We start from the raw sequence: 24,149 nt of genomic DNA, 5'->3' as shown, positions 1-24,149 counted from the left end.
TCTGAAGGCATGAGTGTATTTCAGGCCTAATGTCTACACTTCATGTTTGTATGTGTTTGAACTTTAACAGACCAGACTCTGGGACAGTTTTGTTCCAAAGGCTATAAGACTGTTAAACCCCTGAGCTGTATATAGCTTTATGTATAATGTTTTATCTGTTTTAAGACGCCACTTATTTTAGAGTATACCGTATTTACTCTGCACTACAGTAGTTAGTATACATTCTGTTTCATCTTATATTCGATCTTATATGTACATATTTTCCTATTCCTTCAACCTACTAAAACCATTTGTCAATTCACTATTTTATCCCTTGTACTTGTATTTTAAGTATACATATCAAGACTTAATATTTGTATTGCCAAAACTACGCTTTAGCTTTTGGGCACATGACAAATAAAGCCTTGATTGAGTTTATTGTTCCTATGAACCTGTGTGCAGCGTAAACACAGTTACAAAGCAACTTTAAGGTGTTCACATTACAGTGAGAATATGTCATTTAAATGCTTTTATATGCTATAAACAGGGTTAGGAGGGTTAGTTTAACAATATATTAGTTACAGTTACTTGTAACCTGTATACAAATGTAATTTAATATGAGTATCACAATATAAAAGTAACATAAATACTCTCAGTTACTTTTGGATGTCCCCAATGCTAACAAATCAACTCTACTCTCTGTCGAGGCTTGATTAAAAATGTTAGATATTCAGTTTTTAGGATGGAAACAGTCCCACAGTCCCGTCAGAGTTTGAGGAAGCAGACGAAGCGGAGTTTCCTGCAGCGAAAACAACAAAACAGAGGAGAGAAAGTGTGAGAAAGACGGTGAGCCGCTCCTTTAGCATGCTAATGACGTGTCGATAGCTTCATTGAGAGAACTTTCACACATTTGGAGGACGATGGGAGGGGTTCAGTGAAGCAGACGGGGGGGGGGGGGAACAAACAGAAGGAGTTAACAAGCTTCTTCACTATCAGGTGAAACGCCGCAGCCGCCACGTCTCAGACAAATTAAACATGAGCTCAGGGTGACACGAAACAAGTTCACACCACCGAGACTGAGTGCTAACACCTCAAGAGCTCTAACTCCACACGTCAAACCCCAAGAAGAGCCATGAAGACAAAGGGTCATTTAAATGGTGATAGAGGATGAAATATACACAGTTCTGCAATCAAGAGAGGTGCAGAAACAAGTCTTAAAACAGCAGTGTCAAACTCAATTTCATCGCGGGCCACATTAGCATTATCGTTGCACTCAAAGGGCCGGTTGTAACTTTAAGACTATATAAATATACATATATAAATACATAATATATATAAAATAATGTATTACATTATTGCCTCTGCATTGGATTATTATGACAGGGTAATAACTTCATAATTAACTACGTCTGAAAGCAGAAGTCTAGGGCAAATAATTGCAAGTCTCTTCAGTGCGCATGTCACAAAATGAGATGCATTGTGGGACATGTAGTTTATGGGCTTAACGTGCTTCTGTAGATCGGCATGTAACTGTATAATAAATAGGGCCGGGACTTTAACGCGTTAATTAAGATTAATTAATTACACAAAAATTAACGCGTTAAAAAAATTAACGCATTTTAATCGCACTTATTTTTGCACCGCGGAACGTTTCTCACTGGATGAGTTTCAGGCGTACCGATTATACTGGAGCACCAACTAACGTTCATGACTTCAGACAACAACAAACCACAGTGAACAACAGTGGGAAATGTTGTTTTAAAAAACGGACGGATGGAAGCGTCGATAAGAGCACGGTTGTGTGCAAATTATGCAAAATGGAATTCGCATATCACCGCAGCACATCAAGCCTCAAGTATCACCTCAATGCAAAACATATAGCAGCTAGCGTGGAAGCTAGCGTGGACGTTAGCCTCTTTTATCGCGTTCACACCAAAAAGAGCCGGTACTAAAATTAGTTAATGAGAACCTTTTTACCCCCACGAAAGTCCCTGCTAGAGAGCAGAGAGCTGCTAGAGAGCAGGGACTTTCGTGCGGCTCTCTTGTGAGAAAAGAGCTATATTTCTGATTGGCTGGGCGGATTGCAAACCACGCCCCGTAAAACTCCCAAAAAGTTTTGTGAATTTTATTATCCTCGCATTAGCATTATTAGCATTAGCATTAGCCCAGCGCAGAAACGCAGAGAGACTAACTTATGGCAACACAAAATAAAACATGGGAGCGGTGGAGATGAGGAGGTGTCGGCGTTCTGGCGATTTACTCGGAAGGCTGCTGGGACTCCTAGCAGCTTCTACTGAAGCAGAAGAAGAAGAAGTGACGTCAGCGGCTTCATTTGTTCTCATGAACTAAGTTCTCATGAACCTTTGTGGGAAAAGTACTGCGGTGTGAATGCGCCTAATGGTATACTAAAATCCATGCGAAAAAAATTGCTTCTCACTGTTCTCAGGTCAAATATTTATATGTGATTAAAAATGCGATTAATTTCGATTAATTAATTACAAAGCCTCTAATTAATTAGATTAATTTTTTTAATCGAGTCCCGGCCCTAATAATAAACATATTATATTCTTCAGAGCTCTTGTGGGCCACATTAAATGAAGTTGCAGGCCGGATTTGGCCCACCGGCCTTGAGTTTGACACCTTTCTTAAAACAAGGACATAACTTAGAAATGTACCACTTCCGTTATCGTTTGCGGGGTCCGTTTTCACGGTTCCGTTACGGCCTCGTGTGAACGAACGGGCTATAGGAAAGAGAAAAGTAGCGGATACAACCGTTAGCGTTCTCGTGTAAACAGCACCTTAGAAAGCTGAAATGTGGTTAACACCAGCTGAAGACATTTTAAGAAAGGATCGAATGCTGATACCAAATACCAGATCTTCATGCACATGATTCTGGGGCATGGTCATGTGAAACAGAAAGGGAACTTTGCTAACTGTTGGGAGTTTACTATAGTATAAAATAATATTGTGTAATAAAGCAATAGGTGGATTAGAAAAGCGCTATTGTAAAAAAGGTAAATAGACTCATTTTAAAAGGTTTTTTTCTAGTCCAACTTCCACTGAGGTACTAAAAAACTGCCACTAGAGTCTAGCTTCGAAAGGGGGTCAATCTCCGAAGCCCTGATGTTTAAAATGCATTCATTTACATCAGAAATAAAGCTGTTCACAAAAAGCACCGTAATCTCTGCAGATGTCTGTGGTCAACATAAGCTGAAGAGATTTTAAGAATGGATCCAATGCACATATACCAGATCTTCATGCATTTCATTGCAACACAATTTCAATGTTTCCATTTCTTTATGCACTTGATTCTGTGCATGTCATGAAGTATACTATAGTATGAAACATTATTGTGCAATAAAGTGGTAAAATGTCGCTTTATGGAACTAGAAACAACAGCACAGAGAAGTGAGTGGACAGAGGTGTTGGTAAAACACTTTGCAACATGATCCAGTTGTTTGAAGAATCCTCCAACACCGTTATCTCTAAAACCAAACGTTTGTTTAAAGGATGCAGAGGTGTGTGAAGCGACAGCACTGCATGCAGGGCTTAACACACATCAACACACACACACTTTTAAAAGGGTCAACTGGTAGATGTGAAGTGATCAATCAGACGCTCATCTGACAGCAGCTGCACAGAAATCAGCTCGATCAATACGGGGAGGTTAAACACTGATCCACGAGCCTTGCAGCAGGAAAAAGTGAATTTAAATGAGGTTTTTTGCTTAACTCTTATTCCATTTGTTATGTGGTTATCTTTGCCTGTTTGTGCAGAACATCCTCATATTTCCCCTCTGATATTTGGCACCTGAACTTTTGAAAGAACATCCATAAACATTCATCTGTTTGCATCTTGCTAATTATTTATCTAATATATCATATTCCATTTACTTGTATATAGACTCTTCTTGCACTATTTCTATTGTATTTGTATTCTCTTATTTCATCTGTTTTATTATATCTCCTATATGTTGCACTGTTGGAGGAGCCGGTGACTTCAGTTTTGCATTGACATATCTACACTGTAGCTGATGTGCAAATGGCAATAAAGCCTTGAATTGAATTGAATTTGCACCACATTTCTACTCCACTTCTGACGTCTGTAGAAAACACTGAAAACATTTAGTGTCACGATTCCTATGTCATGTCACGGTTTTCGTTTGGTGTGTCTGGTAATGGGTGTTTGGCTGTTCTCTTCTCCCTGTCATGTTTTCCTCCTTGTTTCTTGTCTGGTCCTTCTCCCTGTGTTTTCCTCCCTGTCGTTAGTTTCCCTGGTGTGTCTAATTGTCTGATTGTGTTTCCCTTGTGTGTCTCCTGTGATCAGTGTCAGTTTGTCTTGTCTCATGCCATCGTCAGGTCTATGCTCTCTTTGTGCTCTAGAAAAGTTTTTGTTCCTCACTACGTGAGCGATTTCCTTTTGTTCTCATGTTTTGTCCTCTCATCCTGAGATTCGATAGTGACCTTTTTTGGTTCATCTTGCTTTGTTGGGAAAATAAAGTATCTTACCAATACTTTACCTCTGTCTCCCGGGTCGTGCAAATGGGTCCTATACCCTGAGTGTCTGAGTTCATAACATTTTGCACTGTGAGTCTGAAGCTCTTTTACCTCGGAGCATCTTGGCAGCAAAATGCATTCATTTTCTCTGCGTGATACTAGTTTAACAGAACAACTGCACACATATTTACACTTTGGCATCACCTCAGGCCACACACACACACACACACACACACACACACACACACACACACTTTGGTATCGCCTCAGGTCACACACACACACATACACACACACACACACACACACACACACTTACACTTTGGCATCGCCTCAGGTCACACACACACACATACACACACACACACTTACACTTTGGCATCGCCTCAGGTCACACACACACACACACACACATACACACACACACACACTACACTACCACACACACACACACACACTTACACTTTGGCATCGCCTCAGGTCACACACACACACACACACTCTATTTCTATTTTGTTTGTATTTACTTGCACGTCTCCAAACATTCTCCTGCACTATTGTATATGTTTTATTTGTTTAATGCCCTTTATATATTCATGTTGCTCTGTTGGAGGAGCCTGTGACTTCAGAGCCAAAGACAGCTTAATGTTACCTAAGATGCATTCATAAAAGAAATGTTAAAGATACAAAAATGGCCATATCTACACTGTAGCTAATGTACAGATGACAAAGCCTTGAATCTTGCAACTCTGTCACCAGCTCAGGATCCCGTGCTGGTGACAGAGCGCTGATATAATCTCCTCAGTCTGTTAACATGACTCTCAGCAGGTGACGCGCAGACAGGAAATGAACCTCGAGGGAATCTCATCTGGAGCAAAGGCTTCTGGGTAATGGGTTACAGATGAGGGGGAATGTAGGGCAGCTGCGTCAGTTTTCATGAATCTAGAAGTTACCGGCTGTTGAGTCACATCCAGGCTAAAAGTGGACTTCACTTCTCGGTGTGATTTCATGGAGATGATGACGGAGAACAGCTGCATCACACTGGCAAGACTTTAATCACACGTGAAATTTGAACACTAAGTCCAGGACAATTTGATATTGTGCAGAAAACACGCAGGAGAAAAAGAGTTGGACGAAGCTGTTGTCCATTAGCTCTGAGAAAGTGAATATACCAAAATGCTGATTTTCTACGTCAAATGTGAAAGTGATGCCAGAAAACAATATTTCTGTTCCTCAAAAACAGTATGAAAATCTAATTGTAGGGGATTTAGACTTTTTTAGATTTGTATTAGATTTAGATTAAACATTTTAGATTTATATATATTCTTTTTTATATGTTATTTTTTGTCCTTTCCTATTGGTGGAGGTCTGAATGCAAGACACAATAGTAATGTTTTTAATATCGCTGGCTTTTTTTGGTTCCTTTCTTCTACATTTGCATTGCTCCATGAAGCTAAATGCTACCAGACTAGAAGCTATAAAAAGCTGTCTAAAGCTAGCCATATTTTGATGTATAGTGGCTCAAATCTGATGGTCTGATATTTCCAAAAATACTGTGTGTACTTATGGAAACTGTACATTCAGAAATATTCAAAAAGTACTGGTTTTAGTGGTTTCTTTGAACATTTTGGCACTATTTCTTGCCACCAGTCATCAAATCCAGCTCACTACGGCGGCATTCCTGTGTTAAAAAACCAAAGCTTCTGAGCCATCTTTCCATTTAGGACTCAAGTGTGTGTAGGACTGTGATTCAGTGCGTGTGTGTGTGGTGTGTGTGTGTGTGTGTGTGTGTGTGTGTGGTGTGTGTGTGTGTGTTGTTGTGTGTGGGTGGTGGTGTGTGTGTGTGTGTGTGTGTGTGTGTGTGTGTGTGTGTGTGTGTGTGTGTGGTGTGTGTGTGTTTGTGTGTGGTGTGGTGTTTGTGTGGTGTGTGTGTGTTGTGTGTTGTGGTGTGTGTTGTGTGTGTTGTGTGTGTGGTGTGTGTGTGGGTGTGTGTGTGTGTGTGTGTGTTGTGTGTGTGTGTGGTGTGTTGTGTGTGTGTGTGTGCATGTGTGTGTGTGCAGTGTGTGTTGTGTGTGTAGTATTGTGGTTGAGAGTGTGTTTTTCAGAGTGTGGTTTGGACCGAGTTGTGTTATAACCTTCTCTCTCATTATTTCCTGCAGAGTACAGGGGAAAAAAACATGGCCAAACTCAGCGTCATGTCTCATCTTTCTCCCTTTTTTTGCTTTTCTCCGTTCCTCTCAATTGTTCCTCACCTATTTTCTCATTTTTTCCCCCTCTCCAGTGCATTACTTTTCCATTTTTCTCTGCCGTGATGAGGCGAATCAGAATGAATGAATCAGTAAATCTAGGTCACTGAACCACATGAGAAGCCAAAAGAACACCGCTACTGTACGCACACACACACACACACACACACACACACACACACACACACACACACACACACACAGCTTGGTCTGTTACAGTTTGACTTTAAAGTGACACTCCACCCAAAATCTAACGAAATTAAATACTCTGCCCTGTGGCTCCAGATTTTTTTGTTTCCTCCTTCCTTCATCGAGAGCAGCAGCTGTGCTCAATTTATGTCACTTAGAATACATTCCAATAAAGTTAACATGGTTAATAAGTACAGTAAATAAAAAGAGACAGAGAGGCCATTCATTGCTCCGGTTTCTTTGCTAACCCAATGCATTTTAGAAAAATCCAATGCAACAATCCCATTGGCGTTTTGTGAATGGATTACTTGCTAGGCTACAAACTCACCTCATCACAGCTGATGGGAAAGCTAAAAATCCATTGGTTTTTGCTTTTTAAAATGTCTAACAAACATGCAGACTAATTCATTTCCTGGGTATTGTAGGTACTTTCAAACAAGGTTAGGGTACATTTTTGTTGGGAAGCTATATTGTTTTATTTAAATCCAGTTTATTCGTTTGGTTGTCGTTGTTTTTGAATGTTGTTTCTAGAACTGTTTGAAGGGATTGTTTGTCTATCTCTATTTTATTTTATGGTTTTGAACGCCTGTTTGAATTACGTGTTTAAACCAGAAACAAGGCTGGCTATAATAATACCTCTAGCAGATGTCAATACACTGCACCATTTGCTCTTTAATTAAACGTGACATTGTTTACATGTGTATTCCTCTCAATAAACCAATAAAGGAAGCAATAAGATGATAAACGATTGATTCATCGCCTGAAGCTCCACCTCTTCACTCCATTTTACCAGCTGTAAAATGTAACGCTGTATTTAACAGCGTTAGCAAGACTTCAGACCGAGATAAAGTGTGTGTATGTGTGTGTTTGCGTGTGTGTATTTAGCACATAGATAGCATGTGTGTGATTGTTTGTGTGTATTCAGCACTGTCACAATCAGGCCTCTCCCTGCACTCTTTCATAAGACAACAAACCTAATCTGTCGCTCACTCATCAAACGGATTTATATGACATTTGGACCGATATGTTAGCTGACAATCACATCCACATGATCGCCTTGACCTACATAGCACACACACACACACACACACAGACAGACACACACACATACACACACACACACACACACACACAGACAGACATACACACACACAGACAGACACACACACAGACACACATACACACACACACAGACAGACATGCATACACACACACAGACAGACACACACACACACACACACACACACACACACACCTGCTTATATTACTCAATACAACACTTTGCTGATTACATTCCTTCTCAGACCATAAAACAATCTTTACCTAACCTCCATCATCGTCCAAGGAAAGAAATGCAGATAGCAGAAATGCACTCAGCGACTCCTGAGGAGGAAGCATAGTGGATCAAATGCAGCAAAACATAATGCCCGCTTAGTCTTTGTATCACGTATTATTAGTCAGACCTGCCAAACCAAACACCACAGGGGAGGTTTGACCAACGAGGAAAAGAGCTAAGCTAACTTGGTTAGTACTTATAATGCTACCTATATTCCCCTATCCAGCCAACTCATTGATGATATCTGGTCTCATTCCTTTAGTACACTGCCATGTCTGTGCTGTAGTTCCTTTAAAGCTCAACATTAGCCGCCTTTAGCTTATCGGTGGTGACGTGAAGTCATGTGACCGTGCTGTAGTTCCTCTATAGCCCAACATTAGCCACCTTTAGCTTAGCGGTGGTGACGTGAAGTCATGTGACCGTGCTGTAGTTCCTTTATAGCCCAACATTAGCCTCCTTTAGCTTAGCGGTGGTGAAGTGAAGTCATGTGACCGTGCTGTAGTTCCTTTATAGCCCAACATTAGCCACCTTTAGCTTAGCGGTGGTGATGTGAAGTCATGTGACCGTGCTGTACTTCCTTTATAGCTCAATATTAGCCTCCTTTAGCTTAGCGGTGGTGACGTGAAGTCATGTGACCGTGCTGTAGTTCTTTTATAGCTCAACATTAGCCGCCTGCAGCTTAGCGGTGGTGACGTGAAGTCATGTGACCGTGCTGTAGTTCCTTTATAGCCCAACATTAGCCACCTATAGCTTAGCGGTGGTGACGTGAAGTCATGTGACCGTGCTGTACTTCCTTTATAGCTCAATATTAGCCTCCTTTAGCTTAGCGGTGGTGACGTGAAGTCATGTGACCGTGCTGTACTTCCTTTATAGCTCAATATTAGCCTCCTTTAGCTTAGCGGTGGTGACGTGAAGTCATGTGACCGTGCTGTACTTCCTTTATAGCTCAATATTAGCCTCCTTTAGCTTAGCGGTGGTGACGTGAAGTCATGTGACCGTGCTGTAGTTCTTTTATAGCTCAACATTAGCCGCCTGCAGCTTAGCGGTGGTGACGTGAAGTCATGTGACCGTGCTGTAGTTCCTTTATAGCCCAACATTAGCCACCTTTAGCTTAGCGGTGGTGACGTGAAGTCATGTGACCGTGCTGTAGTTCTTTATAGCCAGGGTTACCAACTCTCACGCATCTGGCGTGTGACACACGCTTTCACTCTCAATCTCACGCTCTCACGCTGCCCAAACTATTCTCACGCCAAAAACAAGATGAACCGGCGATCGTTTTTGGTTAGTAATTTACAATGTTGAGTTGATAGCTGCTCAAGCTGTCGATCCGCTCCCTCCCCGCCCCCACCACTCTTAACAACGTTAACAGACAGCAGAGCAGTGGGAGCCGGTTGGTCAATCCCCGACCCGTATTGCGCAGATCTGAGATCCAGTAGAAATGATAAACAAGTAAAAGTCTGCTGCTTATTGTTCTACTAGGCCAAAATAGAGTCAAAGAGTATGAGAGTGAGAGTGTGTTAATTAATATATTTGGCAGTTTAGAGTAAGTCTGTAGATTTGTTTGTGTGTGTGTGTTTCATGTATAGGCCTCTCACGATAATTAATTTAGTTGGATACATTTTCCCGGAAATTATTGCGATAAACGATAATATTGTCGGCACCGTTGTATGACCATTTTAGACCACTGACATCATGATAATATATAATAATAATTCAAGTACATCCTTTCAAACTGCTAGTCACATCCTCATGTAAATGTAAATGTATCGAGGTCAGAAAAGTTATCGAGTTCATTTTTATTTATCGTACGATAAGTCAATTAATTGCTTTTCGCGACAGGCCTACAATAAAACAGTGGAAACAAACATGTGTTTGACTTTCATTAGTGAATGAAACTTTGTGCACTTTATAGTCTGTGTCCAATATTGTGTATTTGTATATATATCCTATATATATCCTATATATATGCTAAGGTCCCGCTACTGACATGATAGCAGTCATTTAGTGCGCATATGTGTAATTAAACCCATGATATCAAAATCTCACTCCAGCCAGGTACCCAAAGTTGGCAACCCTGTTATAGCCCAACGTTAGCTTTTTACTTCAGAAATCATAAAGTGGTGTTAATATGTGGAGATTATCCTGCTAGGGAACCAGTGAGATGATAAATTCAAGGCCAGCTTACAAATATACAAAATAACAAGACCAAGAACAAGAGCATATTAATTGGGATATAGCATCAAGGCTAATCAGCAACATGACTGTGTGCATAGTTGTGTTTACATCAATAGGGTTAAAGTAAAAGTTAGGTTGGACTACTAAATTGAAGTTAGTGGACAATATTTATCTGATTTCAATTTGTTTAATGTTTAGATGATGGCTATATAATCATCCCGGGGAAAATGCTCTACTGTTGTTGCTTCATTTCCATTCCTCGCTCAATTTAAAAGATGGGTCTTCAGAAATTAAATGTTGTTAAAATTGTTCTGTTTTGTCATGTTTTTCGACTAGGCTGTGTTTCATTGTGCAACCCTGTATTGGTAAATGAAAGTTAATAATCCTTGAATAAAAGACTCAGTTACTTTGTTCTTGCTTTGTACATCCTAAGGGATGGGGTGAATGAGTTGCTAATGGATCGGAAACAGAGATGCTAATACAGATTTGATCTATTCGAGGAAACGGATGTCTGATAAAACTATGACGCCACATTTATAAATAAAAATGTAATGCACGCTGCTTCAACGCGCCACCAAACTCCAGCTTTTGTAATTTATTTGATTGAAAGACTCCTAGAACCGGAAAACATGTGTTTGGGAACATAAATCCACACTATATGAATCCACTACTAAAGGTGGGGTAGGTAATTTTGGAGAAACCAGCTCGAGTGCGCTAGAATCTGAAAATACACAGCCGGAACAAATCTGCCACATCCTCACAGAGCCCCTCCTCCAACACACACAGGAACGCGCACATGACCAATGAGGGCACGAGATAAGTTTGTGCCCAGATGGAAGGCTGACAGGCAGGTAGGCCATCCAGTTACTTTAGCCGGCTCAGAGGATTGGTCGTGCTTTTTACAGCGCCACGGCTTCCGCAGATGACATTCTTTAATGGATTTTTTGTCAAAGCACTTCAGATATTCATTGCTATCGGGATGTTAAGAGCATTCCATGGAATATAACAAAAAGTGTATCTCGAGCCGGTTTCTCAAACTTACCTACCCCACATTTAACTTAATCCGCTAAATGCAACATGTTTAGGGGTTTCAATGGAACAAATGTCTCCCCAAACACTTTTTCTTTTTCTTTTTTACCTTTATTTATAAAAAAGCTTAATTGACACCTTGTAAAGACAATAAGCAATAACCCACAGAGATATTATGAATATTTGTGAACACTGAAGCTCTGGCTGTTGAACTAGTAAAGCAAACGGTTTCCAGAAGGGAATTTAAAAGAAAACGCCTACGCTTCACAGGAACGAGATAACACAGCATAACACCATCACAAACACACACACACACACACACACACACACACACACACACACCCACACACACACACACACACACACACACACACACACACACACACACATGGACTGAGTTCACATTGCACAACTCATCTACCTGCAGAGGCCTCACACTTTGGCCTGAGAAACATCCACATGTCTCACACCTGGGAGATCTACAGATAGGGGCTGGGATTGACCTCTCATTTGGAATATTATATAAATGTCTCATACGTTTGGTTATATAACTGCAAGGCAAAATACTACAAGCAGTAGTTACACATTATCACAAACAACAATGCAGCTTGGTTAGTGTTCCTAAGCTTTAAACTATGAAGCTAATAAGCAACACAGTCTCACGGCATTTCGTGTTATAGTCACAAAATGTATCTATTGATTCGTGTTCACCAACACGAATTCCCATTTTTTTATTGTCACACAGAACGATTTTAAAACCAATAATAACAAATTAGAAGGAAAAACAGATTTGAAAAAATACAGATTTCAGTATCCTGAGGCTCTGAGCCCCATTTCTTTTCCTCGCGGACGGCAAAAAAACTCAGACATTATATAAATTAAGATAAAAGGGTTAGGTTTAGGCTTAGGGTAAGATATTGAGTAAGAACATGTTTTTATGAACCCCACAGCTTCTGGTCTTCCAAGACCCGACCGGACAAAAAGACGTGCTGCAGGCACGAAACATACTACCAATATAAATACATTGCTTTTAAAATCGTTCTGTGTGACACGAAAAAAAGGGGAAAATCGTGTTGGTGAACACGATTCAATAGATTAAATTAATTTTGTGACAATAACACGAAATGCCGTGAGACTGGGTTGTAATAAGTGGTGCAGAGATTACGTATTTTTGTAGGCTGACCCTGGACCAAAGCCAATGGAATATTTCCATTGGATTCTGGAATATTGCAGAAAATAATCTCTGTGTTAAACAAACGTTTATGATACTTGCACGTTTTGTTCAGTAGGATAATCTCCACATATTAACACCACTTTATGATTTCTGAAGTAAAAAGCTAATGTTGGGCTATAAAGGAACTACGGCACGGTCACATGACTTCACGTCACCACCGCTAAGCTAAAGGTGGCTAATGTTGGGCTATAAAGGAACTACATTACGGTCACATGACTTCACGTCACCACCGCTAAGCTAAAGGTGGCTAATGTTGGGCTATAAAGGAACTACAGCACGGTCACATGACTTCACGTCACCACCGCTAAGCTAAAGGAGGCTAATGTTGGGCTATAAAGGAACTACAGCACGGTCACATGACTTCACGTCACCACCGCTAAGCTAAAGGTAGCTAATGTTGGGCTATAAAGGAACTACAGCACGATCACATGACTTCACGTCACTGCCGCTAAGCTAAAGGTGGCTAATGTTGGGCTATAAAGGAACTACAGCACGATCACATGACTTCACGTCACCACCGCTAAGCTAAAAGTGGCTAATGTTGGGCTATAAAGGAACTACAGCACAGTCACATGACTTCACCTCACCACCGCTAAGCTAAAGGTGGCTAATGTTGGGCTATAAAGGAACTACAGCACGGTCACATGACTTCACGTCACCACCGCTAAGCTAAAAGTGGCTAATGTTGGGCTATAAAGGAACTACAGCACGATCACATGACTTCACGTCACCACCGATAAGCTAAAGGAGGCTAATGTTGGGCTATAAAGGAACTACAGCACAGTCACATGACTTCACCTCACCACCGCTAAGCTAAAGGTGGCTAATGTTGGGCTATAAAGGAACTACAGCACGGTCACATGACTTCACGTCACCACCGATAAGCTAAAGGAGGCTAATGTTGGGCTATAAAGGAACTACAGCACGGTCACATGACTTCACCTCACCACCGCTAAGCTAAAGGTGGCTAATGTTGGGCTATAAAGGAACTACAGCACGGGCACATGACTTCACGTCACCACCGCTAAGCTATAGGAGGCTCATGTTGGGCAGGATGACATTTAGTCGTCTCATTTAGACACTTGTTAGCAACTGCCGTTTTTAAATTCACCAGTGGAGTATTTTATGTTGTAGAATAAAAATCTCTTCAGTTTGTGTAAACCACAGACCTTATTTCTGGATAACGACCAAAAACACATTCAGAAAACCATTGACCTCCAGGCCCGGGGACAGGAAGTGATTAAATGCTGAGTCAGGTGTTGACATTGGAGTTACTTAAAAGCCTAATGAGTCACAATCTGATACATCAGGATTCCTTCTGATTGTTTGGAAATAGTGTATGCTCTGAATCATTTAGTCACTTACAGTGCCTTGTGAAAGTATTCACCCCCCTTGCCTTATTTTCTTGCATTAAAACCAAAAATAATATAATATTTTTGGAGGGATTTTATGGCAAAACCTCAAACAATGTCAGGCAAAATTGGTGAAGCAAAAAAACATTAAACATTTTAAAACATTAAACATTTTTTTAAACTGAGCATGTATCCTTTGATACAAGCGGCCGAGATGGGTTTTCTCCGCAGGGTGGCTGGTGTCTCCCTTAGGGATAAGGTGAGAAGTTCGGTCATCAGGGAGGGACTCGGAGTTGAGCCGCTCCTCCTTCGCGTCGAAAGGAGCCAGTTGAGGTGGTTCGGTCACCTAGTTAGGATGCCACCTGGGCGCCTCCCTAGGGAGGTGTTCCAGGCACGTCCAGCTGGGAAGAGACCAAGGGGTAGACCTAGGACCAGGTGGAGGGAGTATATCTCTTCGCTGGCCTGGGAGCGCCTTGGGATCCCCCAGTCAGAGCTGGTTGATGTCGCCAGGGAAAAGAAAGTTTGGGGCTCTCTGCTGGAACTGCTACCCCCGCGACCCGACCACGGATAAGCGGGAGAAGATGGATGGATGGATGTATCCTTTGCTATTTAGCCCAAACAAAGACCCTCAGAGTCACACAGTTATTTAAATAAAGTTCACCTGTGTGCAATCAAGTGCCTCATTATCTCTGTATATATACACCTGTTGTAGAAGGCCTCCGTCTTCCATACCACAGCAAGTGGCATTTCTAAGCAAGAAACCGACACCATGAAGAGCTCTCCAAACAGGTCAGGGACAAAGTTGTGGAAAAGTATGAGACAGGGTTGGGTTATAAAAAAATCTCACGAACTTTGAACATCATGAAGCACCATTAAATCCATTATTTTAAAATGGAAAAAATATGCCACGACAACAAACCTGCCAAGAGAGGGCCGCCCACCAAAACTCTCACACCGTGCAAGGAGAGCATTGATCAGAGAGGCAACAAAGAGGCCGAGGATAACCCAGAAGGAGCTGGTAAGCTCCACAGCAGAGAGGAGAATCTGTACATAGGACCACAGTAAGCCGTACACTCCACAGAGCTGGGCTAAATGGAAGAGTCGCAAAAAAAATAAGAAAACATGTTTGGAGTTGGCCAAAAGGCATGTGGAAGATTCCCCAAACATGTGGAAGAAGGTCCTGTGGTCATACGAGACTAAAATTGAACTTTTTGGCCATCAAGGTAAACGCCTTGTCTGGCGCAAACCCAACACCTCTGATCCCCCTCAGAACACCATCCCCACAGTGAAGCAAGAGTGATGAATGGAGCTAAATACAGGGAAATACTTGAGGAAATTGTGTTTCAGTCTGCAGGAGATTTGAGGCTTGGGCAGAGGTTCACCTTCCAGCAGGACAATGACCCAAAGCATACTGCTAAAGCAAAGCTAGAGTGGTTTAAGGGGAAACATTTAAACGTTTTGGAGTGGCCTAGTCAAAACCCAGACGAAAATCTGTGGTATGACCTAAAGATGGCTGCACACGAGCGGAACCCATCTAACCTAAAGGAGCTGGAGCAGTTTTGCCAAGAAGAATGGAAGCAAATCCCAGTGCCAAGCTTATAGACCCAAGAGACTTGCAGCTGTTATTGCTGCAAAAGGTGGTTCTACAAAGTATTGACTTTAGTGAATAGTTATGCACCCTCATGTTTTTTTCTTTTTCATTATTATTTCTTGTTTGTTTCACAATAAAAAATATGTGTTGCATTTTCAAAGTTGTAGGCATGTTGTGTACATCAAATACAAATTCTCCAAAAATCAAATTAAATGTTTTAATGTAATAAAACAAGAACAATGCCAAGCGGGTGAATACGTTTGCAAGGCATTGTATGTGACAATAGTCTAAGACTCTAAGCTGAGGCCGAAATTAGACTACAGCTTTTTCTCAACAGAATAAGCGCAGTTTGTTAAAAAAGGCGGGAAAACTACTTTCCCATTTTTTCCATGTGTCACGTTTAATGGCACTTGTTTTGATCGATTTTCTGTGTACATTCTTTCAATGCATTTGCCTAATAATCTGCCATCTTTGGCCCATTTAGTATGATTTAGCAAGGGCCTACTGACATGTAGTGTATTATATTGTTTAGTTGGCTCTAAAGTTGTATTACTTTACTATTAAAATACCAAAAAGTGCAACAGTTTTCCAGTTGACTGTATAAGTGTGTGTGTGTGTGTGTGTGTGTGTGTGTGTGTGTGTGCACGTGCAATAAAACCACAGACTTCCCAGCTCTTATTCATTCTTTAATTACGACAATATTTAGAAAAAAAAGTGCTGCTTGGTAAAGGATAACATTTCTTTTCAATCCTCAAATTCAAAATGAAAAACAAAAAGCAACTCAAATAATTTATGATACAATAACAAAAATATTTACATATTCTTTTAAAAATCTGTACAATATTTAAACCAGAAAAAACGTTAACATTGCAGAACAGACTGCAACCCGGTGGAGGTAGGTTTTCATGCTAAGAACAAAGAAATGATCGTCGTCGCTGTCTCGTTACTTCAGAAAATGGTTAAAACTCCAAGGAGCTGAAGCGTCCGAGGATAATATAAAACTCTTGTTAGAAGACGACGTTTTAACCGGACAGCGACATCAAAAACAGAATTAATTTTCAAGGCAGAACAGGTTTTTACCATTTAAACAACAAAACACCTCTACCTCCATTTACAAACAAACATCACCCTTTGCCGTCTTGTTAAAACCACATATTGACTTCAGGAGGCAGTTATTTAGAACCTGAAATCCCATGAAAATGGGAAATTGAAAATAAAATACATGTAGGAAGCAAATGAGGTTTTAACCAGACAGCGACATGATCCAACAGGAAGTCCTGAACAGAATGCATTTCAAGGCAGAACAGGTTTTTACCGTAAAAAAAAACACCTCAACTCTCATTATTCCCAACAACCAGGGTCTGTTCAAGTACACTCGAGGGAGAACTCCATTCATAAAAAACAGGATGCATTTTTTAAGACATTTGACCAAGACAAGCAAATGTTTACCTTACATTTGCACATTTCTTGACAAAGACAGCACGTTAATGGAGAGAGCATTGGCTATAATTAATATTTAGCGTTATAATAGCATTCAGTTAAACATTCAACCAAATTAAAGATATTTCAGGCTTTTCAATTCAGCCAAGATGAACATGTACAGCGTTCAATTTAACTTTTAAATGGTGGCGTCAGCGTATACTAAAAAAAACACAAGTTTAATTGGACACAAAATGACGCTGTTTAACATGGAAATGCTGCTCAGTGGCTTTCATTCATGAAACCATGGCCAATCTTATTTATTCTTTTAATGGTGTTTCTCACGACAAGTGAAGTTTCATGAGGTCAATGACTAATGGATCATTTTTTTTGGATCAATCGATCTTTTAATAGTCAAAATGCTTTTTAAATGTACACTTGTTTGCTATAGATGTAAATATCACAGTATTGTTCGTTGCAGCGTCCTCCGAACTTTAACCTTTGAATATCAGGACGACACCGGTTTGTCTCCGTTTCTTTTGCATTTGAAAGAATCTTAATGTTTTTTTTTTTTCATCTCGACTTTGGCTGATTTGCTATGAAAGCACGACTTTAGGTTCACCTCCCCGGGTTCAGTCTCCTCACAATAACCTGCATTTTTAATATGGCTACCTTTGAGTTTAAACAATTTATAACGAAATATTTAAATACAAAGTTATTCCCATGTTTTCAACTTGAGAAAACACTCCGAGCTGAACTTATGCCGAGCATTGTTATTACTACCTGTTCTAAGTACTGTCATTAACCTGATAACTGAGTGGTGCTTCGGCCTGAGGCCAAACAGGTTGAAGGCACACTGAAAAACCCTCGTTTCTGATCCAAAATCATTCAAAAAGCATTAGATTTGGGACTAAATTGGAATACACAGAAGTGCATTTGAACAGAGAACTTGGAAGCCAGCATCAGACACCTGTCAGAGTGGAGGGATCACTGGTTAGTATGGCTATAAGACGTCCTGAAAACACAACATTCAAGTTTCACTCAACTCCTGAGCTGATGTGGCTCCCAGCTTCATGGCTTCTGCACCATTTGGTATCCCCCAAAAGAAACGATAAAGACATTTGTTATATATATTGTCTTTGTCTTTCAGTGTGCGTTCAGCCAAGCTTTAAAAAAATAAAAAATCTGCTCGCTTTGTTAACAAAAACCCTCCTACTCTCTACAACAATCAGCCGTCAAGGCATGAGAATAATGAATTCTGAGGCAATGAGTGTGTTTCCGTTGGCAGCATGTCTGCTCAGTCCAGCGCTATTATCGTTACAAGAAAGTCAAACTTCTGTGCGCTCTTTGCAGCATGACGCCATCCTGTATCTGTATCCCCTTTTCTTTGTACAGTCTCTCCCCCCCACCCTCCCCTTGCATTGTCACTTAAAACAAACTCAAATCGCTGCCTTTTAGCTTCGCAGCCTCTCTAACCGAGTCTTCAGCTGCTCCTGTTTCACCCTCAGTTTGTCTCTCTTGGATTGAAGTCGATGTCCTTCATCTTCCAAACCGTAAATGCAATCTCTCGCCTTTTTCAGGATCACAACCTTTGACGCCTTGTCGTTGTTGGAAAGTTCGGGCACGTTGTCTCGCAGGTGAACGAAGCAGTTTTTCAGCTCGTTTCTCCGCTGCCTCTCCATGACATTGTGCGTTCGCCGCCTCTCCTCTTCATCCTCCGTTTCCGTGGAGTTTCGTGACGAGTTGCTGCTGCTGCTGCTGCTATTGTTGTGATGATGATGATGATGACTGTGGCTGTGGTACCGCGACGAAGAAGAAGACGAGGAGTTTCTCGACGAGTGACGATATCGCGAAGATCCGTCGCTTCCTCTCGAGCGTTTGTTGGACGAAGGTGGCGGAGAGGCGGGACACGGAGCGGCGTAATTGTGTTGCGATTGGATCTCAAAGTGTTGGCGCTGCTGTGCTCGCTGTTGCTCTTCCTGTTTCTGCTGACGGGCGGACAGGTCGGCCAATGAGGTGCGAGGGGAGGGGCTTGAGGAGCACCGAACCACCGTCACCACGTCTATCTCCTCCTCTGTAACACAAGAAGAAGAAACGGGTTAATATAAGATAGGACATTATTCATCCCGAAGGAAATTGGTGTGCCACACACACACACACACACACACACACACACACACACACACACACACTTGGAAAGTGCAATTAAGTAAAATAGCAGAACGAAAAGCTAAAAAGGTAAAAATTAAAACTATTTGTTATCTTTTATATTTTATTATCAGATTGTCACGATTTTTATTTACATTATTATATGTATCCCGTTTTTATCTTTACATTTACAGTCTTATTAAATAGTTTTAATTCAACTTTTATCAGCTTATTTTATTTTTTAAATATTGTTGTTTTTTTTTATTTATAATTAATTATATTCCTGTTTTTTTGTGATTGTTATCATTTTATTTATATATTGAAAAGTATTATAAAGTAAAATAGTAGTTGCATTAAAAGCTAATACATTGTGATTGTTTATAACCAGAAGGCGGTAAAATGAGTCGTCAGGAGTTAATGGATGTAGCCGCAAAGTGTTACCGCCAAGCCTGAGTCACACACACTATCACACACACTATCACACACACACACTATCACACACACAGGCAATTATCCAGCTTTAAAACCTCTCATGTGTCAGTCAGCCGGTGATTTAAGCCCCGCCCGCTGCAGTTTACAGGTGGGCGTGGCTTTAGATAGACTGTGGGCGGGGCTTAACATAGACAGTCTGGGCTCAGAGCCACTAACTGGGATTATCAGAGAATGCCAGAGATCTGAGAGGAGCGTTCACGCTGATAAGATGCTGCAGGATAAGAAGATTAACCTGGAGTCAAACACTTAACGCAATAAGGAGAGCGCCTTGTTAAAGGTTAAGATAATTAAGGGTTAAAGACTCAAGCTAAAGTCTCATAATAGAATAAAAATACATATTTATTATGATTTATTCACATCTGTTACCTCCTTTTTTATTTTCTTATTATCATGTATTTCTTTGTTTATTGTTGTTACTTGTACTTGCCTTTATATATTGTTATTTTAACTTGTATCTGCTTATTCTGTTTTTATAATATTATTGTTATTTATCATTTGGACTTTCACTTCCTTTTTTAAAATCTAATCATTGCTTTGACTCGCTGCTGTTGTCATGTTGGTTATTACTACCCCCTTGTCCTGTGTTCCCCTCTCATTGCCGACACCTGGATTTCTTGTTGTTACTACTGTTATATGTTGACAAAGGGCAAGGTCCCTTTGTTGCAACACAATAACACCCCACTGAGGGACGAATAAAGATCATCTGATTTCCCTACAGGGTGAAGGAAAGTTTATCTTATCAAATTAACCCTTATCTCACCGGAGTCGCTGGTATCACTTACTACTGTTATATGTTGACCTACTTTTCTTTATATTGTCTCTACATAACTTTTTCCCATGGATACTTGAAATAAATAAAAGGCAGGGCATCACTGATCAGCAGCACTGTCCCTACGTCGTAACAAAGTGATTTCCCTACAGGGATGGATGAAAGCTTATCTTATCTAATAAAACCTTATCAGAATCAGAATACCTTGAATACGTGACTTTTGAGAGGATTTAAGGATTCAAGGGGTGTATTCTCACTGGATGAATAATAATACATTTAATTTGTACATATCTACACTACAGATATGTACAAATATCTACACTGTAGCCATGTACAAATATCTACACTACAGACATATACAAATATCTACACTGCAGCCATGTACAAATATCTACACTGTAGCCATGTACAAATATCTACACTGTAGCCATGTACAAATATCTACACTGCAGCCATGTACAAATATCTACACTGTAGCCATGTACAAATATCTACACTGTAGCCATGTACAAATATCTACACTGTAGCCATGTACAAATATCTACACTGTAGCCATGTACAAATATCTACACTGCAGCCATGTACAAATATCTACACTGCAGCCATGTACAAATATCTACACTGTAGCCATGTACAAATATCTACACTGTAGCCATGTACAAATATCTACACTGCAGCCATGTACAAATATCTACACTGTAGCCATGTACAAATATCTACACTGTAGCCATGTACAAATATCTACACTGTAGCCATGTACAAATATCTACACTGCAGCCATGTACAAATATCTACACTGCAGCCATGTACAAATATCTACACTGCAGCCATGTACAAATATCTACACTGTAGCCATGTACAAATATCTACACTGTAGCCATGTACAAATATCTACACTGCAGCCATGTACAAATATCTACACTGCAGCCATGTACAAATATCTACACTGCAGCCATGTACAAATGATAATAAAAGCAAATAATTCTTGAATAAGTGAGTTTTGTTGAAGGACTCAAGAGGTGTTGTCTCACCAGAGTCGCTGGAGGAGTAGGTGGATTTGTTGTTATTATTATTGTTATTATTATCTCACCAGAGTCGCTGGAGGAGTAGGTGGACAGCTCCCCCCCGGTGGAGCCGTAGTCCGACGTGGCCTCTCCAGGCTCCATCAGGTTCTGGCAGTCCAGCGTGGAGCCGGCGATCTCCTCGAAGATGGAGGTGTTGATGTCGGAGAGCAGCGGGCTGGAGCCCAGCATGGAGGACACCAGCTTCTCCTCCAGACTCTTGTCTCCGGAGAGGCACTGCCACAGACAGTCCTCCCCGCCCTCCTCCTCCTCCAGGGGGGAGCAGGGCTCTCCCACATCCCCCTCTTTACTCTCCTGGCTGTGGAAGAAGTCAGAGTTCCAGTTGAGCTGCATGTCGTGGTCCTCCAGCAGAATGTCAGACACGTAGCTCAGCTGGTCCTCTTTGGAGAGAGGCTTGGTGCCGCCCAAACCCGGCTTCATCGGAGGAGACTGAGGGGGCGTCGGCAGACTCTGTAGGTCCTTCATCAAACTCTGGCAGAACTCATCGTCAAACAACAGCGGCTCTGTGTAAAGCCAGTCCTGAGACTGGGAGAAGCTTTGAAGCATGTTGGTAGAATCTGAGGAAGAAAGAGGTAGCAAGGGGTTAAAATCCAGAGTGTTGAAATGTAGTAATCCGAGTTGTAGTGAAAGATTAAACCAGTTCCTCCAGACTGAGACCCGACCCCACTATGAGCCACTCTTTATCAGTGTTTACATCATCGTAGCCCCGCCCCAAAATGCTCCCCCAAATCCCCCACAGAAAAAACACTTTTAACACCCTCCCATCCATGTGACATAACAGCAACAGCTGGGAGACCAAACCTAACACCTATCCCCACCCTGGAAAGTGAATCAAAAGCTTCCCCGGCTACGTGCTGGCATGGAAAGCAAAACCCTCAGGGTGGAAAAGGAGGCTTTTGTGTTTTCCCAGGACCCATTGCTACCGTTTCACAACTTATTTGACATACTAAACCTGCTTTGCTCAGCACAAAGAGGGTAGTTAGCATTTAAAAAGCTCCAAGCGCTAACCAGCCAGGACATGCTGCTATAAACCATGCTTTCATAATAATAATACAAACGCTGTAAAAGCCTTAAATGTAACCAGTAAAAGCTGTAAGTGGAGCAGGCTGAGTGAGGGGAAAATCCAGCGGTATTCCTATGGGGTCTTATGGTATGTGCATGTATAGCAGGCAGTGTGTGAGAACAAAGCAGCAGTGTGTGTGCTGCAGACAGCGAGTTAAAGGCAGCCTTTATGTAACATGGCAGCCTGGGAAACCTGAGCCAACAACCTCAAATACAGAGCCGTGTTATACAAGACACTCAAATATTACTAATTAAGTGTTAATGACGCTATTTACGCACTACTTAAACCCAACACTAAATCAGTGTTAATCCCATATCAAGTCATGCCATCAGTAGGCATGAGTCAAATGTAAAAAATCTCAATTCAGGTTTAAAGTTGATCCTGTAAAGATATATTAATCATGCTTTTAATCAGTGCACACCATGTGTGTATTCCTGTAATAAAACAATGTGTGTACGTGCTTACAAGTGTCGCATTTACTCCAAATGTAATGTAAACACGTGGAAAATTGCAAAATGTTCACTGTTCCTCGATGTAGATTCACTACAGCTGTATACATCACCGCGACTGCATGCACGGTTTACAAGTGACGCATTTACTCAAAATGTAAAATAAAACATACAATTCTCACTGAGGTTTTTCTTTGTGCAGATGTAACTCTTAATAAATCACACTGACTGCATGCTTTATCACCACTTTGTGACAACATGTGTACATTTAAACACGATTTAAGTGCATTTACAAGTGACGCATTTACAAAAAAAACCATGTCAACAAGTTTAAAGTATCTGCAATGTTTCCTTTGTAATACAACAGGAGCAAAAGCAGCGGATTAATGCAAATGTGAACCCGCCCTGCCGGTCTTTAAAGCTCACATGTGCAAAGCATGGTGTCCCCACGTGAAACCGGCTTTTCTTCCACCACGTACCACACACAATGCACATTTTGCAAGAAAAGCACGCACACTAGCACACTAAACACGCATTTATAAGCTGATATGAATGCCATATTAGTAGAATAATATACATTTAGCATTTTTTAATGATTTTGCACGCCTTACCTTCAATTGTCCTTACAGGAGAGGGAGTCAAAATGCAGGAAAATGGAAAAAAGACAACAATAGAGAAACCCGTGCGTAAATATCCGAGGTAAAATCCAACAAAGAGAGAGAGGAAAAACTACAAGTGTCTTCTGGGGTGAGATTTTCTGCGTGTAAAGTTAAAGAGAGAGCAGGGCAGCATGGTATTTCCTGACAGGATAGTCCCTCCGCGCAGACGAACACAGAGTAGGTGTGGCTCGGCGGAGAATGCTTCATATATATCCCTCCACCCGCCTGTGTCCTTCCGCACGCAGCAAAACCGCGCCAAAACAACCAAACGAGCCAAAAACCGACCATGACATGAAAATGTATCACCAATATGTGCGCCGTCGGTTCCTCTTTCGATATAATCCTGGCGGAAAAAACACGCAAAGGGGCACATTTGGTTAATACGCATTGAACTAAGGGACTATTTCGCGGAGGGATACGTTGCAGGATGGGATTCCAGGA

The 24,149-nt window shown here is 41.1% G+C and overlaps 1 protein-coding gene across 1 annotated transcript; it reads right to left on the bottom strand.

Moving 5' to 3' along the window:
• Positions 1-16,300: 16,300 nt before the first annotated feature.
• Positions 16,301-23,924, bottom strand: mych (myelocytomatosis oncogene homolog). Its single transcript, XM_034198091.1, has 3 exons — positions 23,661-23,924; positions 21,546-22,094; positions 16,301-19,120 (listed from the first exon to the last, which is right to left on the bottom strand). The coding sequence occupies exons 2-3, from the start codon at positions 22,081-22,083 to the stop codon at positions 18,501-18,503; spliced, it is 1,158 nt and encodes a 385-aa protein (XP_034053982.1). The 5' UTR covers positions 22,084-22,094; positions 23,661-23,924; the 3' UTR covers positions 16,301-18,500.
• Between the last annotated feature and the right edge of the window lie 225 nt (positions 23,925-24,149).

Source organism: Gymnodraco acuticeps, unplaced genomic scaffold, assembly GCF_902827175.1.
Source record: "Gymnodraco acuticeps unplaced genomic scaffold, fGymAcu1.1, whole genome shotgun sequence".
In the NCBI taxonomy this organism is placed as follows: Eukaryota; Metazoa; Chordata; class Actinopteri; order Perciformes; family Bathydraconidae; genus Gymnodraco; species Gymnodraco acuticeps.
This window is presented reverse-complemented; position numbering and strand designations above follow the sequence as displayed.

Bases quoted from the DNA above. Each gene is read 5' to 3' on its own strand.
- mych (XM_034198091.1), bottom strand. From the start codon at position 22,083: ATGCTTCAAAGCTTCTCCCAGTCTCAGGACTGGCTTTACACAGAGCCG. The intron at 19,121-21,545 runs GTGAGATAATAA...CTTGTGTTACAG, and splicing joins CTACTCCTCCAGCGACTCTG to AGGAGGAGATAGACGTGGTG.